The 15,919-nt window shown below is 42.4% G+C and overlaps 1 protein-coding gene across 1 annotated transcript in view; it reads right to left on the bottom strand.

Annotated features, from left to right (window-relative positions):
- The window catches only part of tmeff1a (transmembrane protein with EGF-like and two follistatin-like domains 1a), a 154,712-nt gene extending 139,445 nt beyond the window's left edge, over nt 1-15,267 (bottom strand). Inside the window, exon 1 of the mRNA XM_034183154.1 lies at nt 14,771-15,267. Within this exon, the coding sequence (XP_034039045.1) occupies nt 14,771-14,915 (145 nt within the window). The 5' untranslated portion in view covers nt 14,916-15,267. The remainder of the gene's footprint in view (nt 1-14,770) is intronic.
- Nucleotides 15,268-15,919: the final 652 nt, after the last annotated feature.

Genomic DNA, 15,919 nt, shown 5'->3' with positions numbered 1-15,919 from the left:
GTGTCACGCTGATAAAACAAACATCCTGACGGGACTCACCATCACCAGCTGCCACATCAGTCCCAGTCTTTATCTTCTAGACGGCCTGGCTGCTAAATGAGACAAACAATTAAGCCTGAGTAAATTAAAGCAAGTTCTTTACGCTGGTTTGCTGTGTGGGCCATCCCTTATAGCATGATATACTGTCTGCATAGATGACTATGTAGATTAGATGTGATGGGCAGGTGTATGGGGCAGTGCCAACTGGGAAACTGCAGAACCTCATTTGTCAGATTCCCAGGTTTAAAGCAGCTCATCTTTCACACCAGGCTACTGCATTTAAATTACATTTTTTTAGCCTAATTCAAGTAGGAAGGTTCATCATTAAGTACAACAGCGGCAATTTACTGTAAGAAAGGATCGAACAAACGTGGACGAATAATGCCAAATAATCCTCAGCGGTGAGGCAGAGGTGCCAGTTAAAGGTTGATACAAGATTCACTCCAACCTCCACAAACTACCTGGACAGTTGAAGCCAGCAGTGTAACACACGTGGGATCACATCACGTCACAGGTTTTTGGTTTGCAGCGTGACTCTCAGTGATTGGATTTTGCAGCTCTTCAGGTGTGTTGCAGCCTGCAGGTCTGCAGGTGCAGAGCGAGCCGTCACCTCGCTGCGCTCTGAAATCATCCTGCTGCTCCGGCACTCAGCCGCGGGTGTTTGCACTTCAAACAGAGCTAATCTTCCTCAGCCCCCGCCTCACATCCAGTTCACTCTCTAAATGTAAATCTTTGCACCGTCCGGTCTTTGATCTCACTCTGCTTTGTGTCTCATCTTATTTTCGAGGTAATTTTACCACAAAAAAGTGATACCACCCTTCATCTGAGGGGAAAAGCATCTTTTTTAAATACCACCGTCACAGTGAACTCAGAGTCAGGGTTGACTACAAAACCGCCTCTGACCAAACTGAAACTGAAATTTATTAGGAAAAAGCCAGACCTTTTTTCACCCCAGTTTGATTTGACATTACAGAACAACAGGAATAAAAGGCACCAAAGGGCTGGTGCAAACCCTGAGCGCTTTGCACATTGGGACATATATGTCTGATAGGTCATGTTACCAATTAATGGCAAATGTTTTGCTGATCAATATAAGCATTAGATCATCTCTCTGGTCATATTGGCTGCTGAGATATATCAGAAAATGTTTTACGCACCATGTTTTAACTCAGGGCTACCAACTCACACATCTGGCGTGACACTCACACTTTCAGCATCAATCTCACGCTCCTCACGCACAAGCAAGAAATGTCACGCCAAAATAAAAAAAAATTTCTCCTGTTGGTGCACACCCTGTTTCGGGTGCTGTTAGCATCTACTGACTACATTCTGACTGTAATTTTCTCTGATTGTTGGTTTGCTTAAGCGTTTAAGGAGAATTACAGCAAAGCCTTCAGCTACTTTCTAGATGACAAGGTAAGCCAATATAATCTATTGTCTAATAAAATTGGGTCTGTTGTCACCACAGACTTAGCCTAATCAGTAATTGTGTGTTGACACAGTACGCTACAGAGTTCAACAAGTTTCAAACTAGGTAATTTAAAGGACATGTCATACATTAATGTCCTGGTTAGCAAATATTCATGATTTTATATCTATCTGTGTACATGCACTAAAAAATGTGCTCTGATGTATTTTGGTAGCTAAATTATTACTGACGGACAAACCAAACGCTTTGAACCACTGAATCATAATGAAGCAATTGTGTTGAAATGGTCAGTGTTTAGAGCTTTTGATACAATTAAGTATGGTGACATCTGCTGGCCAAACTTTAACATAGCACTTGCGTGAAACAAACAGGGCACTGTTATGTATGTTAAATAATAAAGGTTCTATGTGCATCTTGAAATTTTTGACTATATTTTCATCTAAAGACATATTGCCCCTCCCTGAGCTGGTTCTGCTGGAGGTTTCTTCCTGTTAAAAGGGAGTTTTTCCTTCCCACTGTAGCCAAGTGCTTGCTCACAGGGGGTCGTTTTGACCAGTTGGGGTTTTACATAATTATTGTAGGCCTTGCCTTACAATATAAAGCGCCTTGGGGCAACTGTTTGTTTGTGATTGGCGCTATATAAAAAATTGATTGATTGATTGATTTGGTTGTGCCATAAAATACTGTATGTAATAGAGATCATTCACATATACCTGTAGATGACCTTGCTGAAATATTTCAGAAAAAGGAAGGAGGATAGAGAAGAATCAAGCAGAGTTCCCCTATTATTATTTTTATTAGTAAATGAGAACTTTTTTTAATTAGGGTTAGGGTTATCAAAATATTTTGGTGCACACTATGTGCGCGCAGAGTATCACTCCAGCCAAAGTCCCAAAGTTGGCAACCCTGTTTACTGATGTTGACCTTTGTGTGATCTTCTCCAAAAATTAACCATCTCAAGAGATCTCTCACCACGTGTGGCAAAAATCCATCCAGCCAGTTTGTAGTTATCTTGTTCACAATCAGACACACACAGGACCTATTACAATATCTGGCTTTGTTGCTTTGCTGGTGTGCAAGTAAACATGTAAAGACTCGCTGAGTTAAATGCTTTGATGAAAATTCGCTGATTCTTCCTAAAGTTTCCAGAGCTTCAGGAAAAATGTAGCCTGAGAACCTTCAGTTAAAACCGAAGACTTCAGAGACAGTTTGAGGGACGACTGCGTCACCTACAGATCACCTCGACTTTAAGGTGCCTTTTTATCTTTGAGGGTTAATTAAAGTGGAGCAGATTTACAAAGTCCACATCCAATCGGTTGACAAAATGCTTTTACGGCTTTGAGTATTAAAGCATGCATCACCCTGTGGGGTTGCAGATAATTAGTTGGTCCTGATCTTCGCTGCCAGATCTGATCAGGAGATAATTTGTCCTCAGCTGGAGAAGAGCGATGCAGCAGACACGTCGCTGATCACCCAGCTCGTGGCCAGTATCGTCTGTCACACGGCGTCCAACAACAGTGAGTCTCCGCCTCCATCACCTCTTACACAAGGCTTTGAACCGGTTTGTAGAATGAAATCAAAACCAGGAATTTTCTGTTTTTTTTAATGTTCCAGAACAGAATCCTTATTATAAATAATGGTAACCGGTTAATGCAGTTATTTTTTCATTCATGAAAAGTTTCCATTCACAGTGACCTGAAGTTATTTTGGTTGTTGTTGGTGGGACCAAAGTGCCGCGTCCTGTGTTTCATGCTGAGAAATGTACTGGAGCAGACAAACATTGAGGGACTTCTTTAAAAACAGTTTATTCACATTACGCTTTTATTTAGCATTTTTTTGTCTTAGTGGATCATTAACAGAAATTATCTTCGAGATGACGGATGTCTGATTACTAGCATGAATAAAAGGAGCGATAGGGAGTCTTTAAAAACGCTGCGTTTCTTCAGTCATTTCCTTGATAAGGAATTAAAATATTCCCCAGATGTCACCTTCCAAAATAAGGGCGTCTTATCGTCAGGCTGTGATGATGAATCCGACTGACATGACATAAGAGGTCAGATTAAGACTTTCTATTTACTCAGTGCATGAATGCTTTAAATGAATGAATGTGTGAATTTAATGTATGAATGGCTGAGTGATGACTGCAGCTTTAGCTGCGGAACAAATCAATGGACAGCAGCTCGTTGACCAATCAACTCCAAAATCTAATCACCTCCACATATCTGTCCAAGTAATATTCCCAATACATTTGAAATTAATCACACACGTGCCCACATAAACAAACAAACCAAACACACACACACACACACACACACACACACACACACACACACACACACACACACACACACGCACCTGCCAGTGAAAACCATATATACTCTGTTGATGCACAGAGTAAATATGGTTCAAAGCAGGAAGCTCACTGATCCTCAGCTGGATCAATCAGAAGCAAAAACTTCACACAGATTTTACAGAGTTACTGATTTCATTCAACTTGCCTGATAATATTTTTGAGTGTGTGATATTTTTTCATTTCTCTTTCTATCTAAAGTAAGTTTTTTTTTTTAATGTTTCCATCCATCACTGCAGACCAGACCTGACTTTGAATAAAAGGTCGGCACTGATCCTCTTCATCAGACCGTCCTTTGTTCAGGTTAGTTTATCCTGAGGCACAAGGAAGAGGAGGAGGAGGAGGAGGAGGAGGAGGAGGAGGACACCCTCCACCCTCCACAATCCTTTCATGTACCTGCTGATTTCCCAGCAGCCCCAGGGGCGATCTCCAGAACCAGCTGCTGAATGACAACTAATTATTTATGAGTGAGGTCATTATATCTGTGAATCTCAGGCTGAGCACAGACATCTTAAAAGACCTCACTTCCTGCGGTGGCGCCTGAACCATGGACGCTGTCTCTCATTTGTCCCTGAGCATTTCATTCTGAGATGTTCTCTGGTCTCCATCCTTCCAGGATCAACATGCTGGTTCTGTTCTGAATGACAGCTAAATGGCTGCAGGATGCAAACAGCAGAACATCAATATTCATCCGTCACCAAATTCCTTCTGTCAGGCGTGAAGATGAAGCGACTACGAGACAATAAGGTCGACACGACAAAGCCTGGTTTCCAGATCAGATTGTGCCAAAATATACAGAGTGCATAGTTCAGACAAAGAATCCTGGAATTTACATTTGTCAAAGTCATTGAAATCCTGGATCTTAGTCTGGATTGAGGATGATCACAAACCCAGACACTGTGATTCCTCACTCAGCTTCTGTAGTCTGCATCTACTCCACAAAGACCACAAAGTCAAGGTAAATCTTTCCTTGACAACAAAAGCACCAAAGGTGCTGGTTTCCAAAGTCTTACTCAACTCCAAGTCCATGCAAGAAGTGAATAGGAGCCAGAACACATCCCTGAGGAACACCAGAAATCACATGGAAGGTCAGAGATCCACCCCCGCCCCCCAAATGCACACACACACACACACACACACTATCTGTGTATAGGCTGAAAATTATGTCCAGCAGCTTTTCGGGGGTTCCTGCAAATTTGCAGGAAAAATGACAGCAAACAAAATGCACTTAATGTCCTTTTTCTGTCCAGCATTCCTGTTTGTACATTTACTCACAAAAATATAAACGCAACACTTTTGGTTTTGCTCCCATTTTGTATGAGATGAACTCAAAGATCTAAAACTTTTTCCACATACACAATATCACCATTTCCCTCAAATATTGTTCACAAACCAGTCGAAATCTGTGATAGTGAGCACTTCTCCTTTGCTGAGATAATCCATCCCACCTCACAGGTGTGCCATATCAAGATGCTGATTAGACACCATGATTAGTGCACAGGTGTGCCTTAGACTGTCCACAATAAAAGGCCACTCTGAAAGGTGCAGTTTTGTTTTATTGGGGGGGGGGGGATACCAGTCAGTATCTGGTGTGACCACCATTTTGCCTCATGCAGTGCAACACATCTCCTTTGCATAGAGTTGATCAAGTTGTCAATTGTGGCCTGTGGAATGTTGGTCCACTCCTCTTCAATGGCTGTACGAAGTTGCGACGATGAACTGGAGTCAGGTCAAGACCCCGATGAGGACGATGAGCATGCAGATGAGCTTCCCTGAGACAGTTTATGACAGTTTGTGCAGAAATTCTTTGGTTATGCAAACCGATTGTTTCAGCAGCTGTCTGAGTGGCTGGTCTCAGACGATCTTGGAGGTGAACATGCTGGATGTGGAGGTCCTGGGCTGGTGTGTTACACGTGGTCTGCGGTTGTGAGGCTGGTTGGATGTACTGCCAATTCTCTGAAACGCCTTTGGAGACGGCTTATGGTAGAGAATGAAACATTCAATACCCGAGCAACAGCTCTGGTTGACATTCCCGCTGTCAGCATGCCAATTGCACGCTCCCTCAAATCTTGCGACATCTGTGGCATTGTGCTGTGTGATAAAACTGCACCTTTCAGAGTGCCTTTTATTGTGGGCAGTCTAAGGCACACCTGTGCACTAATCATGGTGTCTAATCAGCATCTTGATATGGCACACCTGTGAGGTGGGATGGATTATCTCAGCAAAGGAGAAGTGCTCACTATCACAGATTTCGACTGGTTTGTGAACAATATTTGAGGGAAATGGTGATATTGTGTATGTGGAAAAAGTTTTAGATCTTTGAGTTCATCTCATACAAAATGGGAGCAAAACCAAAAGTGTTGCGTTTATATTTTTGTTGAGTATATATGGACTTCACTGTCCAGCAGGTTTTCCACCAACTGAAATATTGATTTTTAATGCAGCTGAGGGCTCCTTGAGCAAGACACCGAATCCCAATCGGCCCTTCTGGGAGTCGTTGCTGCCATCAAACTGACACAAATGTGAAATAAAGAGAAAGAACAAGATAGAGATCAAGCAGGCAAACAACAAATGATGACACACTGAAATTCTTCAGACAACAACGAGAACTGGGTGAACCTTAAACATCAAAACATTTATTTTTTATCCTGGGTAAACTGCAAAGTCAGTGAAAACAAGCATAGCCACCAGACGTAGGCTTTAGTAGCCACAATACCTATAAGTCTTGGTGGCCAGCATTCCTAGGCTTTGATAGCCACGAGACAGAAGCTTTGGTGGCCACCAGACCTAGGCTGTTATAGCCACAAACCCTAGACCGAGGCTTTGGAAAGGAAAAAACATATAATATGACGGTGTCATGGTTAAGCGCTCAGCTTGAGACCAGAGGATCCTTGGTTCAAACCACCACCAGACGAGAAAATGATGCAGGGTCCTTGGGTAAGGTCCTTAATGCCCCAGTTGCTCACAGTGTGCAGTTGAGCATCTTGCATGCTAGCTGTGTGAATGGGTGAATATGAGGCATCATTGTAAAGCGTTTCAAGCTTTTGATTCAGATGGAAAAGCACTATGTAAATGCAGCGCATTTAGTTCAAAATACATGTAACTTCAAACCACACAGAGAGAGAAGGAAGAAGCTTCTGCTTCGGCTACATTCATACTAAATCCTTTCTGCAGGGTTGTGTGGCGGTATGACAGCATTACAACAGTACATTTCTGTGTGGATTAGGTCAGACTTTCTCACTGAGAAGTACACCTGCTTCAAATCCATCACTGATCCAGCATCCACTCAGCAGCCAGCAGGTGGCAGACACATCTACGGAACATTACATAGGCATAGCAAAGTTGCTTTTTGAATTGACGTGGAGAATCAAAGCTCACCTGATTTAAAGGCCTTATCTTCATGATATGTCTTATTAATCAATCAATTCAATCAATTTTTTTTTTTATATAGCGCCAAATCACAACAAACAGCTGCCCCAAGGCGCTCTATATTGCAAGGCAAGGCCATACAACAATTATGTAAAACCCCAATGGTCAAAACGACCCCCTGTGAGCAAGCACTTGGCTACAGTGGGAAGGAAAAACTCCCTTTTAACAGGAAGAAACCTCCAGCAGAACCAGGCTCAGGGAGGGGCAGTCTTCTGCTGGGACTGGTTGGGGCTGAGGGAGAGAACCAGGAAAAAGACATGCTGTGGAGGGGAGCAGAGATCGATCACTAGTGATTAAATGCAGAGTGGTGCATACAGAGCAAAAAGAGAAAGAACAGTGCATCATAGGAACCCCCCAGCAGTCTACGTCTATAGCAGCATAACTAAGGGATGGTTTAGGGTCACCTGATCCAGCCCTAACTATAAGCTTTAGCAAAAAGGAAAGTTTTAAGCCTAATCTTAAAGTAGAGAGGGTGTCTGTCTCCCTGATCTGAAATTGGGAGCTGGTTCCACAGGAGAGGAGCCTGAAAGCTGAAGGCTCTGCCCTCCCATTCTACTCTTAACAAACCCTAGGAACTACAAGTAAGCATGCAGTCTGAGAGCGAAGCGCTTCTATTGGGGTGATATGGTACTACGAGGTCCCTAAGATAAGATGGGACCTGATTATTCAAAACCTTATAAGTAAGAAGAAGAATTTAAATTCTATTCTAGAATTAACAGGAAGCCAATGAAGAGAGGCCAATAGGGTTGAGATATGCTCTCTCCTTCTAGTCCCCGTCAGTACTCTAGCTGCAGCATTTTGAATTAACTGAAGGCTTTTTAGGGAACTTTTAGGACAACCTGATAATAATGAATTACAATAGTCCAGCCTAGAGGAAATAAATGCATGAATTAGTTTTTCAGCATCACTCTGAGACAAGACCTTTCTGATTTTAGAGATATTGCGTAAATGCAAAAAAGCAGTCCTACATATTTGTTTAATATGCGCTTTGAATGACATATCCTGATCAAAAATGACTCCAAGATTCTCACAGTATTACTAGAGGTCAGGGTAATGCCATCCAGAGTAAGGATCTGGTTAGACACCATGTTTCTAAGATTTGTGGGGCCAAGTACAATAACTTCAGATTTATCTGAGTTTAAAAGCAGGAAATTAGAGGTCATCCATGTCTTTATGTCTGTAAGACAATCCTGCAGTTTAGCTAATTGGTGTGTGTCCTCTGGCTTCATGGATAGATAAAGCTGGGTATCATCTGCGTAACAATGAAAATTTAAGCAATACCGTCTAATAATACTGCCTAAGGGAAGCATGTATAAAGTGAATAAAATTGGTCCTAGCACAGAACCTTGTGGAACTCCATAATTAACTTTAGTCTGTGAAGAAGATTCCCCATTTACATGAACAAATTGTAATCTATTAAACAATATGATTCAAACCACCGCAGCGCAGTGCCTTTAATACCTATGGCATGCTCTAATCTCTGTAATAAAATTTTATGGTCAACAGTATCAAAAGCAGCACTGAGGTCTAACAGAACAAGCACAGAGATGAGTCCACTGTCCGAGGCCATAAGAAGATCATTTGTAACCTTTACTAATGCTGTTTCTGTACTATGATGAATTCTAAAACCTGACTGAAACTCTTCAAATAGACCATTCCTCTGCAGATGATCAGTTAGCTGTTTTACAACTACCCTTTCAAGAATTTTTGAGAGAAAAGGAAGGTTGGAGATTGGCCTATAATTAGCTAAGATAGCTGGGTCAAGTGATGGCTTTTTAAGTAAATGTTTAATTACTGCCACCTTAAAAGCCTGTGGTACATAGCCAACTAAGATAGATTGATCATATTTAAAATCGAAGCATTAAATAATGGTAGGGCTTCCTTGAGCAGCCTGGTAGGAATGGGGTCTAATAAACATGTTGATGGTTTGGATGAAGTAACTAATGAAAATAACTCAGACTGAACAATCGGAGAGAAAGAGTCTAACCAAATACCGGCATCACTGAAAGCAGCCAAAGATAACGATACGTCTTTGGGATGGTTATGAGTAATTTTTTCTCTAATAGTTAAAAATTTTGTTAGCAAAGAAAGTCATGAAGTCATTACTAGTTAAAGTTAATGGAATATTCAGCTCAATAGAGCTCTGACTCTTTGTCAGCTGGCTACAGTGCTGAAAAGAAACCTGGGTTGTTCTTATTTTCTTCAATTAGTGATGAGTAGAAAGATGTCCTAGCTTTACGGAGGGCTTTTTTTATAGAGCAACAGACTCTTTTTCCAGGCTAAGTGAAGATCTTCTAAATTAGTGAGACGCCATTTCCTCTCCAACTTACGGGTTATCTGCTTTAAGCTACGAGTTTATGAGTTATACCACGGAGTCAGACACTTCTGATTTAAAGCTCTCTTTTTTCAGAGGAGCTACAGCATCCAAAGTTGTCTTCAATGAGGATGTAAAACTATTGACGAGATACTCTATCTCCCTTACAGAGTTTAGGTAGCTACTCTGCACTGTGTTGGTATATGGCATTAGAGAACATAAAGAACGAATCATATCCTTAAACTAGTTACAGCGCTTTCTGAAAGACTTCTAGTGTAATGAAACTTATTCCCCACTGCTGGTAGTCCATCAGAGTAAATGTAAATGTTATTAAGAAATGATCAGACAGAAGGGAGTTTTCAGGGAATACTGTTAAGTCTTCTATTTCCATACCATAAGTCAGAACAAGATCTAAGATATGATTAAAGTGGTGGGTGGACTCATTTACTTTTTGAGCAAAGCCAATAGAGTCTAATAATAGATTAAATGCAGTGTTGAGGCTGTCATTCTCAGCATCTGTGTGGATGTTAAAATCGCCCACTATAATTATCTTATCTGAGCTAAGCACTAAGTCAGACAAAAGGTCTGAAAATTCACAGAGAAACTCACAGTAACGACCAGGTGGACGATAGATAATAACAAATAAAACTGGTTTTTGGGACTTCCAATTTGGATGGACAAGACTAAGAGACAAGCTTTCAAATGAATTAAAGCTCTGTCTGGGTTTTTGATTAATTAATAAGCTGGAATGGAAGATTGCTGCTAATCCTCCGCCACGGCCCGTGCTACGAGCATTCTGACAGTTAGTGTGACTCGGGGGTGTTGACTCATTTAAACTAACATATTCATCCTGCTGTAACCAGGTTTCTGTTAAGCAGAATAAATCAATATGTTGATCAATTATTATATCATTTACCAACAGGGACTTAGAAGAGAGAGACCTAATGTTTAATAGACCACATTTAACTGTTTTAGTCTGTGGTGCAGTTGAAGGTGCTATATTATTTTTTCTTTTTGAATTTTTATGCTTAAATAGATTTTTGCTGGTTATTGGTGGTCTGGGAGCAGGCACCGTCTCTACGGGGATGGGGTAATGAGGGGATGGCAGGGGGAGAGAAGCTGCAGAGAGGTGTGTAAGACTACAACTCTGCTTCCTGGTCCAACCCTGGATAGTCAACAGTTTGGAGGATTTAAGAAAATTGGCCAGATTTCTAGAAATGAGAGCTGCTCCATCCAAAGTGGGATGGATGCCGTCTCTCCTAACAAGACCAGGTTTAATCTGGTGAGTTACATAATGATCTTATTTATTGTTTAAGATTTATTGTGTTAACAAACTGGAGAGGATGGATTAATTTACTCTGTATCTATCCATTCACTCACTTACATGACTAGGCTTTACCATAGCCTGGGGGGGGGGGGGGGGGGGGGGCTATAAGTAGAGTGCCTTTATTAGAGAGAGTGGCATTCATGACGAATCGAAAAAAATCGGTTCACGTGACTCTGGTGCCATCTTTGGGTTCACTGTTAATGTCTGCATGTAAATTCAGCTATTTTATTTATTTATTCACTGAAAATGCCAGGTTGCTGAGCATTTGGATGCAAAAATACACACAGCAATGGCTCCAAGATGTACAGATTCGCTTCAGATCCGAACGGAAGAAAAATGTGGGAAAATAAAATCAGCCGTGTGGGATGGAAGCCAACATCATCGGCAAACTTGGAGAGGTAAATTTATTGTTCAGTCCCATGTACAGTAAAACTCACCTAAACCATCATCGTATAAACCAGATATTCACAATCACCGGACCAAAAAAGTCCCAAAGTTTTTGTATGTTTTCTATGTAATAAACCCTGTATATAACAAATCTTGTACGCAGATTTTTTGCTCACATCTGATGAAATGTCCCGTCTGATCACAATGTATTTCCATTAAACCCCTTGCATGTGGGACCGGTAGACATTTCCGTTACACCATGGCTCAGACTCGGAGCCACAGCCTGACATGCACCTGTTAAATCAGACACAGCAAAAGGCTGTGATTTGACACTTTGCTGCTTTCACTCCTTTTGTCTCTCATCATATCTTAATATTTTTGCAGTGCGCACGCAGATTACATTTTGATAATGGATCAAATACATTTGGCAGAAAACAAAAAATCATAGGAAATTTTGACCCATCATTAATGAGGCGCATGTCCTGACTGAGGATTCCCCGTAGATGTTTGGCACCTCCTGCCTGGAACTAATCCGTTACATACATATCGCTCACATCGGATAAAATGTCACGCCTGATCGCATGTATTTCCATTAAAACACCCCGAGCAGTCTGGACGTGCACATTACAGAGGTACAAATTAAAGTTCAGCTGTGACACTCCGATTTGTGGAAGGGGGGACCGGAGTCATTTCTGTGATTAAAAGACTGACCATTTATTTTTTTTCACACCGTGTTCAGACTCGGACCTGAAGCCTGACGTGCGCCTGTTAAAATCAAACACAAACAGCTGTGATTTGACACTTTTCTGCTTTTAATCCTTCGTCTGCCATCAGCACACACGCTGATAAGTGCATCAGAAAAGTCCGCAACTTTACAGCACAGAGTCTGAAAAAGAGGAAATTGTTCAGCTTACCTTTGATTTGGAGGTGATGATGTAGAAAGAAAGCTTGTTGAGGGTCAAATTAGTCCAGAATAAAGTATAATCCAGAGACGGAGAACTTTAAAAATGTCACACACGTCACTGCATGACACGGAGTTACAGAGCAGTCGCTGCATAATCAGGCTTTAAATTAATTAAATAAACCATCATAAATTGTAATTATGTAAATTTGATAGCTTAACTATTTTTATATTTATTTTGATCATACCTGTACCTGGATGTGTTACTGTATGTGATTAAATGATTTTCAAAAATGTTGAAAACATTAAAGGTTCATTCAGTAGTTCAGCGCAGTTGAACCCAAAATGGCGCCACGTTCTGAGTTGACACCACTCTTCATCAAGGCGCTCTGCCTATGAGGATGTTTCTACATAATGTTTTGATTTTGACATTCTGTTCAAGTTTGTACATTTGTTAAGAAAACATTTGTTTTAAATGTACACTACAGACTCACAGGCGGTTTGTGTAGTTTATCTTTGTGATGTCATAAGAACAATGTTAGAGATGGGACCAAGGAAAATATTGCATTATGTTCAATAAAGAGATAAACCATGAACATGTGATATCTATTTTTTGTTTGTTTGATCTGAATATAAAATTGAAGCGTTATGGTCCTTTCAGAGTTCGCTATAAAGCTGCTGATACGTCATAAAATTCTCTTTGTGGTGTTACAAAAAAAGTCTTGTTTGTTTCTTGAATCAACAGCAGGTTTGGGAGATGCTCAGTTAGGTTTCTAAATTAGGGATCAAGTTTCAAATCTGGGAGCATGCGCTGATGTCATGCTTTGCCGCATCCACATCACCATGGAACCTCCTTATGTCCTGGATGGCAACCACCCAGACAGACAAGCAGTCCATTCCCACCTCTCCAAAGCAACCACCAAAACATGGGCGTGTTCATAGCTTTCTTCAGCTGCTGGGGTCCTCAACACTGGGGCACCTGCGTGCTGGATCACAACCAGAGAGACTCACCACATGGGCTAAATTTTATAGCTGATGTTCCCTCACAATGCAACTGATCCTCCTCTTCTGAGTCTCCCGCTTGTTTGACACAAAGTCAGCTCACGCAGCTTCCCAAGTGCTGTAATCAGAGTATCCACTGATTCCACAAAGATCACAGCATGGTCCAAAAAGGCAAGGTCAATAAACCTAAATTGTTAGTTTCCACAATCCTACCTAAAACCAGTGCATGCAAGCCATGAACAGTGTAGGAGCCAGAACACACCCCTGAGGAACTGTGAGACCAGAGGAACCCTGAATATCACTGAGGGCACGTGGGTGAGGTTCTTAATCCTCAAGTTACTCCTGGTGAGCAGTTGAGCGCATGGACCGGCAGCATGCTGACATCGACGCATGAGTGTGTGCATGAATGGGTGAATGTGAGGCATCACTGTAAAGCTCTTTGAGAGTCTGCTTCAGATAGAAGAGTGCAACATCAACACACACAGTGAGAGGCAGGAGGATCAATCACTGTGATCAGCAAATCAGAAATCTCATAGCATGACACCAACAGACCCTTTCCCCTTCAGGATTGGGACACCATTCAGGAAAAGTACTGCATCCAATCCAATCCAATCCCAAGACATCATCAAATCAGGCTGAAGGGACTGGACCGGGTTCGTCTGACTGTGACACCGAAACAACAAATTACAGCACAACCATCAGTCAGCATGTTTACAAAACACCTTCAAACATATCAATCAATGCAAACGTTGCCAACGCCGACCCAGAAGGAGGAGTGGCTAAGATGCAGCGTGGCTATGAGAGGGCGTGGTTTATGCCGGCTACATATGGCATAACTTCCACCCTCCTCCAACCCGAAATAGCCGAGTGCAGACGCATGGAGTCAGTTTTGTATCTTTTTAATGGAGTGTTGATTTTCAGTCAGACACAGCAACACATTAGCGTGCAGGTCAGGCGATGGGTAAACAAAGGGCTGGTGGTTCGATCCCTGAGTGCTCCTGTCTGTCTGTCAGTGTCCTTGAGCAGCACACTAAACCCCAAACTGCAGCCAGTGTGTACATTACGGCCACCTGCTGGACAAATATATGACTGAAATAATACCAAGTCTCTTTCAATAAAAGTATCTTCTGAATGTCACATAAATGTAATGAATTAACTAAGGAGGAGGCCCGAGGTCATGTGACCTCACCTGTGTGTGCATGCGTGTACATGTTGACTCAATCTGTAAGAGAGTTTGAACAAAGTTTAATAAGATTCAGAACCACTGACATTACAAAGACGAGGACAGAAGTCTGGCTTCATAATCAGCCTGCTTTATGATGTCACAAAGGCTTATATCCCTTAGATTGTGGTACCGCTGGGTGTGCTCTGGGCTCACCTTCTAGTTTCATTTTCTTAAAAACTCAGTAAACACCGATTTAAAAGCCCAAACCTGCTGATCTAAAAATTAAAAATGCAGTGAATCGGCACCTTGGAGAAACTGGAAAAGTTCAGATTTGACATTAATGATCCAAAAGAATTGATTATTTAGGAAACCTTCTGATTTAATTCAGGTGCACGGTGCGCGGAGGGAGGCGCGTGCACAGTCTTACCTGCGCACTCTTTGCCTTTGCACTCTGCGCTCTGTGGGTAATAAGACGCACGCGCTTCCGGCAGGTGGAGCAGCACGCACAGCACGCACGCGGACACCAGGTACCGGACAGCATCGCCGAGACTCCTCCCGGTCCCGGACAGCATGATGATCCAGCAGACCACAAAAGAATTCTGGATTCAGGTGGAAAAATAATGATCCAATTCTGGGGGAGAGAAAATCAAAAGCCGCAAAAAGCGCTGCAGGCGCCGCGCGCGCTCTGCGCCGCTCAGCAAAAAGCCGCAGGAACCAGGACAGAACCAGGACAGAACCAGGACAGAACCGTGTGCGCTCACGAAGCCTCGGACGCGGTCCGGTTCGTGCAGGATGGAGGAGAAGGCGGCAGCAGCATCCTCTCCATCCGCCCTGCGTCCTCACGCAGGATTCAGCTCGTCACACCCGGTACCCGAGTCAGGACGATCCGGTTCCGTCTGATCCGGATCCGCTCACAAAGCAGCAGCTCGCGGGGACGCGGTGCGGCAACGACCACAACAAAGAGATCCGGACTGAGGACAGACAGGCTGGTCACGTGACAGGATCAAACGCCCCCCCCCCCCCCCCCCCCCCCCCCCCCCCCCCCCCCCCCCCCGCCCATCAGCACCTCCACGCCCCGGAACACGCGCACACGCACGGAAAGCAAACTGATGACACTTAAGACATGCGCGCGCGCACACTTCGTATAAATAGAAATCAATTTTCAGTTTCAGATTTTGATGAGAAATGATTTTCTTTTACTTCATAACCTCAAACTCCTCGGAGTCCCAGGAAGCCCAAAGTCTGCACAGACATCAGAAACGGTTCTGTGTGTGTGGTGTGTTCACACCACTTTAATCCATATGAAACTATTGCACAAGGTCCAATCTGGGTCCAGGACAGACCTGAAACCCAGAGCATTTAAAATCATAAAATATTTCTAAAGAGTTAAAAAGAATTTTTAAAAAAGGATGAATAACTTCATAAAGCTAAAAACAGACAGTGCTGTAAACAGGGCCCATTAAGACGTGTGTTAAAAATGAAAGAATTACACAGGGGTCAAAATTAAAATGCTCCAATCATGTTTAAATCTGCACCACATTATTTGTCTGATCATAATGATTCCAAAAAGATTTAG

The sequence above is a fragment of the Thalassophryne amazonica genome, chromosome 12 (genome assembly GCF_902500255.1).
Source record: "Thalassophryne amazonica chromosome 12, fThaAma1.1, whole genome shotgun sequence".
Lineage (NCBI taxonomy): Eukaryota > Metazoa > Chordata > Actinopteri > Batrachoidiformes > Batrachoididae > Thalassophryne > Thalassophryne amazonica.
This window is presented reverse-complemented; position numbering and strand designations above follow the sequence as displayed.